The sequence below is a fragment of the Cetorhinus maximus genome, chromosome 17, assembly GCF_964194155.1.
Source record: "Cetorhinus maximus chromosome 17, sCetMax3.hap1.1, whole genome shotgun sequence".
Taxonomy (NCBI): domain Eukaryota; kingdom Metazoa; phylum Chordata; class Chondrichthyes; order Lamniformes; family Cetorhinidae; genus Cetorhinus; species Cetorhinus maximus.
The window spans coordinates 5,366,678-5,384,813 of record NC_135895.1 but is presented as its reverse complement, the minus strand read 5'-3'; the positions used below and the strand labels follow the sequence as shown (position 1 = coordinate 5,384,813).

Below are 18,136 nucleotides of genomic sequence, written 5' to 3'. Positions count from 1 at the left end.
GGCAGGACAGGAGCCAAGAGGACATTTCATCACGGAGGCTCCCTCGGAAACAAGTATAAAATTAAAAACCAAAAGGGGCCAAGCAGTCAGGCCCCTCTGGGTGGGGCAATGGGGCCACGGGCAAGGCTTCCCTGCCAATGGCCCAGCGCCATCGGGAGGCCGTGTCCATGAAGCTGGTAGCCTCCCCCATGTGACGTGGGGCCTGCAGCACGGACAAAATGTCGGCAGGCCAGGAGAAACTGCCCTTTAATTATTTAAACTGGCTGCTGATCCACACCCTGGGCCTGTCGATGGGAACTTCCCTGGCAACGGGACTGTTGCGGGATGGCTCTCTGGTATTTTCCCAAAGCCCCTGGGTTGGGAAATTTCAGTCCCGAGATTCTCATTGGGGGTAATAGCCCTTTGCTGTCACTGTCCACAGCCACACTTGGTAAATACTGAACTGGTTAATGTTATTTTCATTGACAGGAACTGATAAATGTTGTCATAAAGGAGTTTCCCATTATTTGAAAGGAGATAATTTATCAAGATATGAACAAGGAGCAGGTGTAGGCCATTCAGCCCCTCGAGCCTGCTCCGCCATTTAATAGGATCATGGCTGATCTGATAATAACCAGAAATCTGCATCCCACCTGCCCCCGATAACCTATCATCCCCTTGCTTACCAAGAATCTATCCACCTATGCCTTAAAAATACTCAAAGACTCTGCTTCCACCGCCTTTACAGGAAGAGAGTTCCAAAGACTCATGACTCTGTGTGAAAAAAATTCTCCTCATCTCCGTCTTAAATGGAAGACCCCTTATTTTTAAACAGCGACCCCTAGTTCTAGATTCTCCTACAGGAGAAAACATCTTCTCCACATCCATCCTGTCAAGACCCCCTCAAAAGTAAGGAAGGCTAATTTTTATCAAACTAATTTAAAATTTCAGTTAGACAAGGGGTATTCAGGACTCCAGAGCCAACCATGGCTAAATGCAGTTAAGATACAGATCTTATCAAGATTGAACTGAATGGTGGAACAGGCAGGGGGGCTGAATATCCTCCCCTTGCCCTTTACAAAAGGACAGACTACTGGTTCCCCTATATCTATCCGACTAGCTACATCCTCAAAAAACAAATTTGTCAAGCAGGATTTCCATTTTGTAAAGCCATATTGACTTTGCTTGATCATACTGCACTTTTCTAAGTGCATTGTTAAGACTTCCTTAGTCACAGATCCCAGCATTTTCCCCATGACGGATACCAGGGTAACTGACCTGTTCTCTCTCTCCCTCCTTTCTTGAAAAGCGGTGTTCCATTTGTTAACTTCCAATCCACTGGGGCTGTTCTACAATCTAGGGAATTTTGGAAAATCATAGCCAGAGCATCCATTGTCTCTGCAGTTATCTCCTTTCGAACCCGAGGACGTAAACCATCAGGTCCTGAGGGTTTGCCAGATTTTAGTCCTTTAAGTTTCTCCAGTACGTTTTCTCTGCTAATATTAATTACCTTAAGCTCCTCACTCTTATTAGCTTCTTGGTTTCCTCTCTATTTCTGGTATATAACTTGTATCTTTTACTGTGTCTCTGCCATTGAAGGAAGTGAGAGTAGAAATTGCAGGGGCACTGGCCATAATATTTCAGTCTTCCCTAGACTCAGGGGAGGTGCCAGAGGTCTGGAGAATTGCAAACATTACGTCCTTGTTCAAAAAAAGGTTGTAAGGATAAGCCCAGCAATTACAGGCCAGTCAGTTTAACTTCAGTGGTGGGGAAGCTTCTAGAAACAATTATTTGGGATAGAGTTAGTAGTCACATGGAAAAATGTAGGTTGATTAGGAAGAGCCAGCATAGATTTCTAAAGGGGGAATTGTGTTTAACTAACTTGCTGGAGTTTTTTGAAGATGTAACAGAGAGTGTAGATGAGGGTAAAGCTGTTGATGTGGTGTACATGGACTTTCAAAAGGCCTCCGCTGCAGTGCCACACAACTTACTTGTGAGAAAAGTTCTAGCTCATGGAATAAAAGGGACAATATCAACCTGGATAAAAAATTGGCTGAGTAATAGGAGACAGTGGGTAATGGTTAATGGATATTTTTCAGGCTGGAGGAAGGTTTGTGGTGGAGTTCCCCAGGGGTCGGTATTGGGCACTTGCTTTTCCTGATAGTATATTAATGATCTAGATCTTGATGCTCCGGGGACAATTTCAAAGTTTGCGGATGATATGAAACTTGGAAACATTGTAAACTGTGAGGAGGACAGTCTAGAACTTCAAAAGGACATAGGGAAGTTGGGCAAATAGGTAGCAGATGAAGTTCAATGTGGAGAAGTGTGAGGTGATACATTTTAGTAGGAAGAACATGGACAGACAATATAAAATAAGGGGTACAATTCTTAAGGGTATGCAGGAGCAGAAAGACCTGGATGTATATGTGCATAGATCATAGAGGTGGCAGGACAGGTGGAGAGAGCAGTTAATAAAGCATTTGGTATGCTAAGCTTTATTAATAGGGGCATTTATAAAAGACACTTGTTAGACTTCAGCTGGAATATTGTCATAGTCATAGAGGCATAGAGGTCTACAGCATAGAAAAAGGCCCTTTGGCCCATCGAGTCTGCACCGGTCAAACAAGTACCTAACTATTCTAATCCCATTTTCCAGCACTAGGCCCATAGCCTTGTATGCCATGGCATCGCAAGTGCACATCCAAATACTTCTTAAATGTTATGAGGGTTTCTGCTTCTACCACCCTTTCAGGATACTATAGAAAGGATGTGAACGCACTGGAGAGAGTGCAGAAAGGATTACGAGAATGGTTCAGGGATGAGAAACTTCAGTTACAAAGATAGATTGGAGAGGTTGGAACTGTTCTCCTCGGAGAGAAGAAAGCTAAGAGGAGATTTGATAGAGGTGTTCAAAATCATGAGGAGGCTGGACAGAGTACAGTCATAGAGTTTTACAGCACAGAAAGAGGCCCTTCAGCCAGTCATCAAGCCCCTATTTACTCCAATCCCATTGTCCAACACTTAGCCCATAGCCTTGTATGCTATGGCTTGTAGATGGGGAGAAATTGTTCCTGCTCGTCAAGGGATTAAGAACGAGAGGGCACAGGTTTAAAATGATTTGCAAAAGAAGCAAATGCGATGTGAGAAAAAACTTTTCCACATAGCAAATGGTTTGAGTCTGGAATGCACTGCCTGGAAGTGTGGTGGAGGCAGGTTCAATTGAGGCATTCAAGAGGGCATTAGATGATTATGTGAATAGAAACAATGTGCAGGGATACGGTGAATAGGCAGGAGAATGGTGCTAAGTCATAATGCCCAGTTGAAGAGCTGGTGCAGACATGATGGGCTGAATGGCCTCCTGCGTCATAACAATTCTGCGATTTCCTCATTCCCTTTGATGATTTCTTTGTCTCTTGCCTCAAAGGGACCAATGGCTCCCTCAATTTTTGTTTAATCAGTACATTGGGGGTGCTATTCTGGGTGCTTCCCATTCTGGGAATGAAGGAAGGCAGGTGCATAAAGGCTAAAAAATTGATGGGGGGAAAATTCTCCCAGGAAGTTTGCTTGCGTGCTTATAAGCTGCTCCAATATTCCACCAGCCTGTTCATACAGCAGGAACCTTTGCTGACCCCCTCCAATGGAATACACAGGGACACTGGCCACACCCCCAGCTTAAAATTGCAAGATTTCAGCAATTGCACAGGTTAGGGAATTTGTGGTAGCGTTTTCTTAAAAATTTACTCATTGATTCATGGGGTCTGAGCATCGCTGGCAAGGCCAACATTATTGTCCCTTTTTAATTGCCCTGGAGAAGGTGGGGTGAGCCACCAAGTTGAATACAGCCAAGTAGTTTGCTCGGCCATTTCAGAGGGCAGTTAACAGTCAACCACGCTGTTGTGGGTCTGGAGTCACAAGTAGGCCAGACCAGGTAAGGAGGGCAGATTTCCTTCCCTAAAGGACACTAGTGAACCAGATGGGTTTTTACAACAATCAATGATAGTTTCAAGGTGACCATTACTGAGACTACTTTTTATTCCAGTTTTTATTTCATTAAAATTAGGGATGGACAATAAATGCCGGCCTAGACAGTGATGCCCACATCCTGTGAAAGAATTAAGAAAACTGAATTTCAATTCCCCAGTTGCTATGGTGGGATTTGGACTCACATCTTTGGACCATTACTCCAGGCCTCTGGATTACCAGAGCAGCAACTACGCTACCATACTCACACTGTTAGGTGCTCAACACGTCTTAAAAGCTCCCACATATCACAAAATATTTAATTTGCTAAGAAACCGACCAGGCATTTAAATAGTCCAGTGTGGTTTTAATTACTCACAGCTGGCAGACTGGACACTCTTATTGAAATTTCCTATTTTCTGATGATAAACCCATTTTCATCTTTACTATTAACATTTCACCAGGAATTGAGCTGGTACATGAAAGGTTTTGGGCTGGATGTTCACCGAGTCAGGATCACTAGGGAGCCCTTTAAAAATACCGACCCGGACCCGATTTCGAGATTCCTGTGGTTTCCGATTTTCGTGAGTGCCTCTCTAGGGGGTGGGCTGGCTCAGGTCAAAAGCCCACACCCTGTACTCCTGACCTGGCTGGTTCCATTGTCGGGATAGGCATGTTCCAGTGCTCACCGCTTTTCATGGAGTTGGGCGAGGTTTCAATGAGTCGTGGTTCACAGCACCTCAGAGATGTCATGAACCTTAGACTGCATGAGGGGACCTTTTAAAAGGTAAGTTCCAAAGGTCCCTCTCATGCCTCCCCATGCCAAGGTATGTCCACCGCCCACCCACCCCTTCTTTATCTTGTGTAAATAAACATTGCGACATTGACAGCAGTGATAAGAGGACCAGAGCTCGCAATCAAACAAGGTTTTCACTGGGGCTCAGGTGTTTTAGCAGAGTAATGGATTTCTGGGCTCTCAGCCAAGCTTCATTATGTATTGTAATAAAAGCAGAAGATGCTGGAAAAACTCAGCAGGTCTGGCAGCATTTGTGGAGAGAGGAACAGAGTTAATGTTTCGAGTCCATACGATTCTCCTTCAGAGCTGAAGAGAGGTAGAAATGTAATGGGTTTTATATTGTTGGGGAGAGCAGGTGGAGAAAGATAGAAGGCCAGGGATAGGTGGGAGCTCAGGAGAGATTTGACAAAGATGTCATGCACACGAGACAAAAGGAGTGTTAATGGTAGTGCTAAAGACTAAAGAAGGTGCTAATAGTGGCATAAAGCTAAGATAGCAGAATGTTTTCCTGGCTGAGAGCCCAGACACCTTACAATCATTGAAAGTTGATGGACATGCAGAATTGTACTCGAACACAATCTGTAACCTCATGGCCTGGCATATCCCTCACTCTACCATTACCATCAAACCAGGGGATCAACCCTGGTTCAATGAAGAGTGCAGGAGGGCATGCCAGGAGCAACACCAGGCATACCTAAAAATGAGGTGTCAATCTGGTGAAGCTATAATGCAGGATTACTTGCGTGTCAAACAGCATGAGCATCAAGTGATAATCAGGGCTAACAACCAACGGATCAGATCTAAGCTCTGCAGTGCTGCCACATCCAGTCACGAATGGTGGTGGACAATTGAACAACTCACTGGTGGAGGAGGCTCCAAAAATATTCCCATCCTCAATGACAGAGGAGCCCAGCACATCAGTGCAAAAGACAAGGCTGAAGCATTTGCAACAATATTCAGCCAGAAGTGCTGAGTGGATGATCCATCTCGGCCTCCTCTGGAGTTCCCCAGCATCACAGATGCCAGTCTCCAGCTAATTCGATTCACTCCACGTGATATCAAAAAATGGCTGAAGGCACTGAATACTGCAAATGCTATGGGCCCTGACAATACTCCGGCAATAGTGCTGAAGACTTGTGCTCCAGAACTTACTGCACCCCTAGCCAAGCTGTTTCAGTACAGCTACAACACTGGCATCTACCCAGCTATGTGGAAAATTGCCCAGGTATGCCCAGTACACAAAAAGCAGGACAAATCCAACCCGGCCAATTACCGCCCCATCAGTCTACTCTCAATCATCAGTAAAGTAATGGAAGGGGTCATCCACAGTGCTATCAAGCGGCACTTGCTTAGCAATAACCTGCTCACTGACACCCAATTTGGGTTCCGCCAGGGCCACTCAGCTCCTGACCTCATTACAGCCCAAGTTAACATACATGGACAAAAGAGCTGAACTTCCGAGGTGAGGTGTGAGTGACTGCCCTTGACATCAAGGCTGCATTTGACATCAAGGAGCCCTCGCAAAACTGGAGTCAATGGTAATCAAGGGGAAAACTCTCTGCTGATTGGAGTCATACCTGGCACAAAGGAAGATGGTTGTGGTTGTTGGAGGTCAGTCATCTCAGCTCCAGGACATCACTGCAGAAGTTCCTCAGGGGAGTGTCCTCGGCCCAATCATCTTCAGCTGCTTCATCAATGACCTTCCTTCCATCATAAGGTCAGAAGTGGGGATGTTCGCTGATGATTGTACAATGTTCAGCACCATTTGCAACTCCTCAAATACTGAAGCAGTCCATGTCCAAATGCAGAAAGACCTGGACAACATTCAGGCTTGGGCTGACAAGTGGCAAGTAACATTCATGCCACACAAGTGCCAGGTAATGACCATCTCCAACAAGAGAGAATCCAACCATCGTCACTTGATGTTCAATGGCATTACCATCACTGAATCCTCCACTATCAACATCCTGCGGGTTACCATCAACCAGAAACTGAACTGGACTAGCCATATAAATACTGTGGCCAGAAGGGCAGGTCAGAAGCTAGGAATCATGCAATGAGTAACTCACCTTTTCACTCCCCAAAGCCTGTCCACCATCTACAAGGCATAAGTCAGGGTTGTGATGGAATATTCTTCACTTGACTGGATGAGTGCAGCTCCAACAACACTCAAGAAACTCAACACCATCCAGAACAAAGCAGTCCACTTGATTGGCACCCCATCCACAAACATTCACTCCCTCCACTACCTACGCACAGTGTCAGCAGTGTGTACCACCTACTAGATGCACTGCAGGAACTCACCAAGGCTCCTTAGGCAGCACCTTCCAAACCCATGACCACTTACATCTGGAAGGACAAGGGCAGCATATAGATGGGGACACCACTAAGTTCTCCTCCAAGTCAATCACCATCCTGACTTGGAAATATATTGCCATTTCTTTACTGTCGCTGGGTCAAAATCCTGGAACTCCCTCCCTAACAGCACTGTGGGTGTACCTACACCACTTGGACCACGGTTCAAAAAGGCAGCTCACCACCACCTTCTGAAGGGCAACTAGGGATGGGCAATAAATGCTGGCCCAGCCAGGGAAGCCCACATCCTGAGGATGAATAAAAAAAAAAATCTAGTTCAGATGGGGTGTTTTCACATGGCGTAGTCGTGTGGATGGACTTGACAGGCAGGTTCTGGCAAATGTGCCACACATGAAGATACCAGGTGTTGTTGTTTTTGGTGTTGGCATCCGCTGCCAAGCCGCTGTAACCACTGGTCATTGCAGTGGTGCTCACCAGCCCACAGGAGCCTCACCAGCATAGATTTCAAGCGCATCTTAGATGCGATTACTCAATTGCCACAAAACAGTAACTTTATTCATGATCCCCCCCGCCCCACCCCCCCAACCCATCCCCCACCCCGGAAATAGACAAAGAAGATGTCAGATTCTTAAGTTACTCTTTTTGGTGGGGAGGTGATGGTGATGGAATGAGGGAAGTGGCCAGGCTGAGCCAAGGGAAATCTGGTCACCTTATATCAGGTTTCCACTTCTTAGTCTATTGGTGTGAACTGTACTGCCTGATATCTGAGAGTGTTTGACCTGACGGTAATGATTAAGAACAAAGGCATGTACATTTCTACCGAATCTTTTCACACATCTGAGAAGTGTGCATCAGGTACAACGAATAAACTGCTTTCAACCTTTTTGGGAAATAAATTGCTTCCCCCTCACCCCCCCGCCCCCCTCCTCCTCACCCACCCCCTGCCACCCCTCCAAGTGCAGTTGCTGTTATTTAGGTAAAGCAAGGTAGAGTAAATCTTTTCCACAGGTTACACTGCTGACTTCAATGATTTACTAGCAGATGGATTGAAGATGACAGCTGGTGATGAGGTTTACATACCAATCATGTTTTAATATGTTGTGGAGCAGGAGGAGGTAAGAGCTGCGACAGAATTGGGAAGTGGAAAATTCAAGCAGATAAATAGGAACGAGGCCGAATTTATGTTTTTCACCTGGTCCCTACTGGCTTAATTTGTCTGTAATTCCTGCTATCTCTTTACCACAAGTAGTGACTGCATCTCTGTCTGAAGCACAGCTGTACTCACAGGTCCCCTCTCAAACTGTGTGCAATAGGAACAGGAGAAGGGCATTCAGCCCCTTAAACCCATTCTGTCATTCAGTTTGCTCATGGTTGATCCATATCTTAACTCCGCCTACCCGCCTTAGACTCTGTGACTTCTAAAACCTTATCCTAACAAAAATCTATAAATCTCAACTTTCATTTGATCCCCAGCATCAGCAGTTTTTTGAGGGAGAGAGTTCCAGATTTCCGCTCCCCTGTACTTCCTGACATCATCCTCGAATGGACCGGCTCTCATTTTAACATTCTGCCCCCTTGTTCTGGACTCCACCCACCGCCCCCCAACCCACCACCCCCACCAACCCCCAACCACCAACCACCCCACCACCAGAGGAAATAGTTTCTCTCCATCGACCCTATCAAATCCTTCAATTGTCTTAAACGCTTCAATTGGATCACCCCTGAATCTTCCATATTCAGGGAAATACAATCCTAATCTAAAATTGATCCTCATAATTTAATCCTTTTAGTCAATCATGGTGAATCTGCTCTGCACTCCCTTCACTACCAGTATCTCCTTCTGGTATCAGTGCGGTGAACAGAACTGAACCCAGTTACTCCAGATGGGGTCTGACCAGAGTTCTATATAAATGTAACTTCCACCTCTTTGTTTTCCTGCCCTCTTAAGGTAAAGGCCAACATTTCATTCGCCATTTTAATTGTTGTAATTATTGTAAGTTTCCCTCTGTGACTTTCTTATCAGTTATCTCATCGAAACCTACAAAATACTTAAAGGAATAGACAGCGTAGATGCAGGTAAGACATTTCCCCTGGTTGGGGAGTCTAGAACCAGGAGACACAATTTCAAAACAAGGGGAAGCCACTGAGGACCGAGATGAGGAGAAATTTCTTCACTCAGAGGTTGTGAATCTTTGGGATTCTCTACCCCAGGGGCTGTGGAAGCTCAGTCATTGAGTGTGTTTAAAGCAGAGTTTGACAGATTTCTAAATCCCAATAACATTAAGGGATATGGGGATAGTGTGGGGAAAAGGCATTGAAGTGGATTGATTTTTTTATTCTTTCATGGGATGTGGGCGTCACTGGCTGGGCCAGCATTTGTTCCCCATCTCTAGTTGCCCTTGAGAAGGTGGTGGTGAGCTGCCTTCTTGAACTGCGGCAGTCCACGTGGTGTAGGTGCACCCACAGTGCTGTTAGGGAGGGAGTCCCAGGATTTTGACCCAGCGACAGTGAAGGAACGGCGATATATTTCCAGGTCAGGGTGGTGAGTGGCTTGGAGGGGAACTTGCAGGTGGTGGTGTCCCCATCTATCTGCTGCCCTTGTCCTTTTAGATGGTAGTGGTCGTGGGTTTGGAAGGTGCTGTTTAAGGAGCCTTGGTGAATTCCTGCATGATTGTATTGAATGGTGTAGCAGGCTCGACAGGCTGAATGGCCTACTCCTGCTCCTATGTTCCTATACACAGGGTGAGGTAACTCTCAGATTCATCCTTCTTGTTGCTTCCCTGAACTCACAGCTGTGCATCAACTAAGAAGAATAATGAGGAGATAAAAGCAAAATACTGCGGATGCTGGAAATCTGAAATGAAAACAGAAAATGTTGGAAAATCTCAGCAGCTCTAACAGCATCCGATGTTTCTGTTTTTAAGGAGGTGTTGGTCATGGGAAACTGTTACAGCAAAGGACCCATGCTGTTAGAGTACTTAGCCTTTATTTATCTTTAATTGCAAAGCTAGGTGAAGGTTCATAGTGCAGGCTAATACTACAACTGGAAGGAGCTGAGGAGAAGGTAGGATGAATTAACAGTGGTTAAAAGTGAATAAGTTAATGTTGGTTAAACCACACCAAATTTCTGTTTAAAAAGTTGTGTAGGTTTTTAAGAGAGATTCTGAGGGAGGAGCCTCAATGGGCTGAATGGCCTCCTTCTATGCCATAATGATTCTGTAGTGACTGCCTGGTCCCATTCTAGAAAACTTCCTCCGCATCCTTTCCAAGCCCTTGACATCCTTCCTAAAGTGTGGTGCTCAGAATTGGACACAATAATGTGTTGGGAGGCTGGGGATTGGGGCTGGGGGGGGGAGTGAAAAAGTGGAATACAATAATATTTAATTATATTGGTTAAATTAATTAATATTAAATTATGTGGCTAATACAAAATCTAAATCTCACATTAGCTTCTCAGTTAGATTGGGATGTATTCATTAAGAGTTCCAAAGAAACTATTTGTGCTAATCTTTCTTGATATGTTGTGATTTTTGTTTGTGGAGTCTCAACAGTTCCTCAATGACAGACAGTAGACGTGACAATATCTCTAGAAAGATTTTTCCATGGCTTAATTGACTTTAACGGAGGTGGTAGAGGTTACAGAATGTGAAGGGAGCTGGTCTGAACTAGAGTCTGGGTCCAAATTAATCAAAAGCATGAGATGATGACCAAAGTTCCAATTTTTACATCCCATACACCATCAATATTCTCAGAAAATGCTGGAAAAACTCAACAGGTCGAACAGCATCTGTGGAGAGAGAAACAGAGTTAACGTTTTGAGCCTATATGACTCTTCTTCAGAGCTGAAGAGAAGTAAAAATGTGATGAAATTTATGCTGTTTAAATAGGGGGGGAGGGTGGTGGAACAGGTGAAGCTGGATAGAAGGCCAGTGATAGGTGAGGGCAAAGGAGAGATTGACAAAGACGTTCATGACATCTGAAGGCTCGAAACATTAACTCTGTTTCTCTCTCCACAGAGTTTTTCCAACATTTTCTCTTTTTGTTTCAGGTTTCCAGCATCCACAATATTTTGCCTTTAGCATCAATATTCTGTCAGCAAATCTGTCAATGCCACCATTATGCTGAAGCTTTGACTTTTCATTCATAATCTACCAGAACCGGGGTATTGTTCTGACACCTGCAAAAATGAAACAGAAAAGCTAAGGATCCTTGAGTGAATTTCGGAGTTAAAGCCCGCAAATTAAATTTAGAAATGGCTAGCTGCCTTACCATTTCCAGGAACAAGCGGACTTCTAGGCAGCTCACATGAATGGCACCTGTTAATCGTGTGCGCCAAGTGGGTCATCTCCTTTTAGGCAGCAGTAGAGTTTAAAAATAAATCAAGAGCAAGCAAGTCACCAATATGCTGAGGGGCTTTGCAGTGGTCAATTATATGTTGGCAAAGCAAAAACAAAAATACCTGGAAAAACTCAGCAGGTCTGGCAGCATCGGCGGAGAAGAGCAAAGTTGACATTTCGAGTCCTCATGACCCTTCAACAGAACTAAGTAGAAATAGGAAAGGGGTGAAATATAAACTGGCTTAAGGTGAGGGGGGGTGGTGTTGTTGGGACAAGCAGCCAGTGATAGGAGGAGATAACCAAAAGATGTCACAGACAAAAGAACAAAGAGGTGTTGAAGGTGGTGATATTATCTAAAAGAATGTGCTAATTAAGAGTGGGGAGCAGGATAAGCAAGGTAGCTCTAATGGGGGTGGGGTGAAATTAACCATGAGTGGAATACATTTAAAAATAATGGAAATAGGTGGGAAAAGAAAAATCTATATAAATTATTGGAAAAAACAAAAGGGAGGGGGAAGAAACGGAAAGGGGGTGGGGATGGAGGAGGGATTTCAAGATCTAAAGTTGTTGAACTCAATATTCAGTCCGGAAGGCTGTAAAGTGCCTAGTCGGAAGATGAGGTGCTCTTCCTCCAGTTTGCGTTGAGCTTCACTGGAACAATGCAGCAAGCCAAGGACAGACATGTGGGCAAGACAGCAGGGTGGAGTGTTAAAATGGCAAGCAACAGGGAGGTTTGGGTCATGTTTGCGGACAGACCGAAGGTGTTCTGCAAAGCGGTCACCCAGTCTGCGTTTGGTCTCTCCAATGTAGAGGAAACCGCATTGGGAGCAATGAATGCAGTAGACTAAGTTAGGGGAAATGCAAGTGAAATGCTGCTTCACTTGAAAGGAGTGTTTGGGCCCTTGGATGGTGAGGAGAGAGGAAGTGAAGGGGCAGGTGTTGCATATTTTGCGTTTGCATGGGGAGGTGCTGTAGGTGGGGGTTGAGGAGTAGGGGGTGATGGAGGAGTGGACCAGGGTGTCACGGAGGGAACGATCCCTACGGAATGCCGCCGGGGGGGGTGAAGGGAAGATGTGTTTGTATATTGGCAAAGGCCTGGAGCAGGTCTGCTTTTCCACAGCTGAATAGTGGTATGAGTAATTAAACATGAAAAGGAAAAAATAATTATCATTATAATACACAGCAAATGTCTATGTTTGGGTCTGGATTAACAACAACAACGTAACATAATAAAGGCTTGAGGGGCCATATGGCCTGCTCCTGCTTGTCAATCCAATTCTAGGCCTGATGGTGAAGCATGAAACTAGACACTAATACTTTTCATGATAGTTTGTTTATTTACAGAATCTAGTATTACATATGTCTGCTTCCTACCTATGACCCCAGTTCCCAGCAGTCTCTCTTTATACTTGCTCCAGGTACTTAATTAACCCACGCCCTTCACCTGTGCATCTTAACAATATAACCAACAAAACCATTAACACTTCTCCTGCTTCTTATGTTTTTAAAATATTCCCCTAGGAGCGCTATAAAACAAAATTCAACATCGAGCCACATAAGGAGGTAGCAGGGCAGGTGACCAAAAGCTTGTAGACCAAAGCCTGTACTTTTCTTTGTCTGTACTTTTCTTTGTCTGTACTTTACTTTGTTCTTTCAAGTTTTTTACGCAGAGGGTAGTGAGTGTCTGGAATTCGCTGCCAGAGGAGGTGGTGGAAGCAGGAACGATAGTGGTGTTTAAGAGGCAGCTTGACAAATACATGAGTTGGATGGGAATAGAGGGATACGGACCCCGGAACTGCAAAATGTTTTAGTTGACGGGCAATATGATCGGCGCAGGCTTGGAGGGCCGAAGGGCCTGTTACTGTGCTGTACTTTTCTTTGTTCTTTGTTCTCTTGGTTCTTAAAAGAGGTAGGTTTTGAGGAGCATCTTTAAGGAGGAGAGCAAGATGGAGGGCTTTCCATTCCCCCCTCCCTGAAGCTGGATCCCTCGATCAGGCACGAGCAACAAGGATCCCCTCCCTGGAAGGCCACAAACAAACACGACAGGGTTTATTTTCAGTCCCCTGGGTGGCCGCCCACCCACTGTTGGGCGATTACCAGCGGTGGTGGGATGAGGCCATTAATTGGACCTAAATTGGTGGAGGGGCGGGAACTCCGTCCATGTGTCTTCCCACCACGGACTTAATCGGGTGGATGCAGGAAGGCAATGGGGTCCCCACCCACCACCCTGACTAAATGCTCCTGCACCACCTAACCTGCCAAGGGAGAGGGTATTAAATTCCACCCTACCTAATTTCTTCCCATCTCAACTAATTGAATTGTTGGCGGGTTATTGCCACCTGATCCAGCAAATGTGTGTCAGTGCATTAGTGAACTGTCTAAGGCTTTAAGCTAAGCCTGATCCCATCTTCACCTGATGCTCAAACATCTGTACTTCCAACTGGGATTACTGTGATCAATGATGAGGAACGGGAGCCCTGGCTGATTTCCCTCTCTCTGCTGAACAGGGGCACGAACCATTGGGTCTAAACTGAAGTCAATGAACTCCGCAGCCACTCCAAATGAACTGGGGAACATTCTGGGGTCAATCGCTGGCTAAGTTGCACACTATCTTTAACAGCTGACATTGGGATTCTGACAAATTTGCGGGGCTGAAAGAGAGGGGAAAAATTCCCGCAACTAGTTAGACTTTCTATTCTCAAGCTGCCATGTTTCAGAGTCAGGAGATTAACAGAGGATTCTGCTTCCTGTAGGCTGAAACATTTCCAGCACAGATACAGCAGCTGAGCGCATATCTAACAAGCACTCTTGGGAGCTTAATTGCGTCACACATCAATATTCAGTGCCTCCGTGGTGCTGTTGGGAAGGTCCATTAACTAAGAGTAAAAAATCGACACAAGAAAAAAAAAACGCAGCCCAAAACGAATTAAGAATCGATAGGACCTCATTAGTATGGCCCCAGATACATTAACAAAATCACAGAAGACAAGTGCACTACACCTGCCCAGTCCCATTAGGTTCAAAATTGTAGCATTATCAATTTATATTCCAAGCCAAGCCTAGCCGCCGACTGCTAGTACAATTTTCTAATTGTGGTTTCAGCTGACTTTTCACGCAACAAAGACTCGTGTAAGATGTTGCTTCATTGCACAGCTGCTCAAAGCGCTTTCCTTATTTAAAACCAGTTTTTTCCCGTCGTTGGATAAAACATTGTCCTACTTACAGTCACTTGGTCGTACACTACATGAATGTCACTGGAAAGAGAGAGATATGTTGCTGAAGCTTTTCATCTTGCACTCATCAGGACAAATGCAAGAATGCCAAATTTCAAAAATCAAATCACATCTAAACAGTGGCGTGTGCCTTTGGTTATTCGTAACAGGTGGACTACAGACTGTGCTCAACCAGCCAGCTCTTGCAAAACCCAAAATAAAACGCCTACTGTTAGTTGTGATTCCGTGATTGGGCTGCACTTGCTGAACAATTCTAAGTGCGCTAATAGCCACGCGAACAACCAATTTAAGCTAAGCACGTGCTCAAAGTGACATACATTCATTCACAGTGACCCATTCTCTGCAAACAAAAGAAATAGTTTCAATCCTTGTGCCTTTTTTTGAATTATTGGGGATCTTGGCGGGGGGCCCCAAGTTCTCTGCTGATTTTACTATGGCAACGCCTCAGCCAGAGTCAAATTGCCAACCAATCAGCACCCTGTAGTATAAATTGGTGTGATTGTTTAAAATTTGGTATTCTTATGTTTGTCCTGATGAGTCCAAATGGAATGCTTTGGCAACATGTCTCTCTTTTCAGCAATATTGTCATTTTTATTTTTCTACCTATATTGTATTTGTCTTTGTTCCTTTGCATGATACATTGCTGTACCCCTGAGCTGAATCTTACCAGGTCTCTAGGGACAGGCTCAGTAGTGGGATGGGGCGAGCATGTAAAATGGTGAGGGAAGGCAAGGGGTGCAGTGTTCATCGTCTTCCTTTTGCCATGGCGTTTTACCAATGATGGGGGATAATGGAGGATGCCTCCCAATCAGAGCCCAATTGTGCCACTTAAGTAGCCATTTAATAGCCCGTTCCTGCCACCACTGGATGTTACTTGTGGGGTTGAGGCCTCCACTGTGTGGGGAGACTGCCTGGTGAACCCTCCCTGCAGGGCTCATGGGCAGGTGCTCCTAATCGGGCACTCTATGGCCCACAAAAGAGTTCCTCTGGGGGCAGTGGTTTTCCCTACAGCAACAGACCCCCCCCCAGCCCCCCCTCCTCTGGCTGCCCCCGGCCCACCTGACTGGCCCTAGATACCTCAGACCTCACTTACCTCTATGCAGGGGCAGCAACCTTCCATGTTGTCCTCTCAGCTGAGCGCAGTTCCAGTCATGGCCACCATTCCTGGTGGCACTGCTGAGCTCCCGGCCCTCCGACTGGTTGACAGCTCTTGAGGGCGGGTCACCATCCTTTAGAGGGAGGGGAGTCCCTGTGATAACTAATTAGTTGGACCAGAAATGCGGCTGGGAGTCCCACAAAAGGTCAAAGTGGGGTTGCCCCTGGCTTTTGGGCCTGTTGTCAGGCTCCCTGATGCCCTGAGTAAATTCTGGCCCAGTTGTGCAAGATTCAAATTTGTTGGGGACTCTCAATTATCTGCCACTGTCCTTAGTGAAGGAAACATCCTTATTGTGGCACAGAATCCAAGTGCCTCTGCAGTTTATTAGACAGAAGGAATGATCTTACATTTATATTGCGTCTTTCCTGGCCCCAGGATCGTCCATGGTGATTATGGCCAATGAAATACCTTTGAATTGTTGTCACTATTACAAAACTGGAAAATCAGAGCCAGTCCATTCAGGGGAGAAGTTAGGAAATGCTTCTTCACACAAGGGGTGTTAGAAGTGCAGATCTTTCTCCCATAATTAATAACTGTAAACTCTAGATTTTGGCTGCACCTGGGGAATTAAGGGACATGGAGGCAAGGTTTGTAAATGGGTTAGGGTCAGCACTGATCTCAATGAATGACCATATAGGCTAAAGGGGCTGAATGGAGTCTTGCTGTTCCTTGCTACGTACCTTCAGTGCTTTCTGAGCATGCTCGCTGGAGCCAATAGCGATCAGCCCGGGACCAGCCATAGTGCAGTAACTCTTCAAGTGCAAAGTACCTGTGACAGTGACTTTGGAAACAGCATAGTCCTGCATGGAAGAAAATAACAATGGAGTTTATATTGTATAGAATGCTGAGTCAAATCCTCCAAAACTATAGCTAATTGTGTATAAGCAGGTTTATTTTCACCAACTGCTTTAAGATAGATTTTTGCCTCCAATTTTCTCTTCAATGTGTTGATTTTTCTTTCTTTGCTATGGGTGACTTCAATCTTCTGGTGCTGTATCCTTTCTTTCATCATGGCTCAGAGAGTGAGGGTGTCAGCAGAGTAGTTAGTGTAGGGGAAAGTGGGGAAATATCACAGCCAACACCCACACACTAACACACAGACCCACACACCAACCCATACACCCACACACCAACACACAGACCCACACACCAACACACAGACCCACACACCAACACACAGACCCACACACCAACCCATACACCCACACACCAACCCATACACCCACACACCAACCCATACACCCACACACCAACACACAGACCCACACACCAACCCATACACCCACACACCAACCCATACACCCACACACCAACACACAGACCCACACACCAACCCATACACCCACACACCAACCCATACACCCACACACCAATACACAGAACTACACACCAACACACAGACCCACACACCAACACACAGACCCACACACCAACCCATACACCCACACACCAACACACAGACCCACACACCAACCCATACACCCACACACCAACCCATACACCCACGCACCAACACACAGACCCACACACCAACCCATACACCCACACACCAACCCATACACCCACACAAAAACACACAGACCCACACACCAACACACAGACTCACACACCAACACACAGACCCACACACCAACCCATACACCCACACACCAACCCATACACCCACACACTAACACACTGACCCACACACCAACCCATACACCCACACACTAACACACAGACCCACACACCAACCCATACACCCACACACCAACACACAGGCCCACACACCAACCCATACACCCACATACCAACACACAGACCCACACACCAACACACAGGCCCACACACCATCACACAGACCCACACCCCAACCCATACACCCACACACACACACACACACGCACAGACCCACACACACACCCACCCACACACCAACCCATATACCCACACACACAGACACACAAACACACATCCAACCACACACCAACCCATATACCCACACACACAGACACACACACACACACCCACACACCAACACATACACCCACACACCAACACACAGACCCACACACCAACACATACACCCACACACCAACACACAGACCCACACACCAACCCATACACCCACACACCAACACACAGACCCACACACCAACCCATACACCCACACACCAACACATACACCCACACACCAACACACAGACCCACACACCAACCCATACACCCACACACCAACACACAGACCCACACACCAACCCATACACCCACACACCAACACATACACCCACACACCAACACACAGACCCACACACCAACCCATACACCCACACACTAACACACAGACCCACACCAACACACAGACCCACACGCCAAC

General features: G+C 45.9%; 1 protein-coding gene across 1 annotated transcript in view; it reads right to left on the bottom strand.

The window, feature by feature from the left end:
• Positions 1-18,136, bottom strand: part of ddah1 (dimethylarginine dimethylaminohydrolase 1) — a 42,038-nt gene that overhangs the window by 12,217 nt on the left and 11,685 nt on the right. Inside the window, exon 4 of the mRNA XM_078561888.1 lies at positions 16,461-16,580. Coding sequence (XP_078418014.1) covers positions 16,461-16,580 — 120 coding nt within the window. The remainder of the gene's footprint in view (positions 1-16,460; positions 16,581-18,136) is intronic.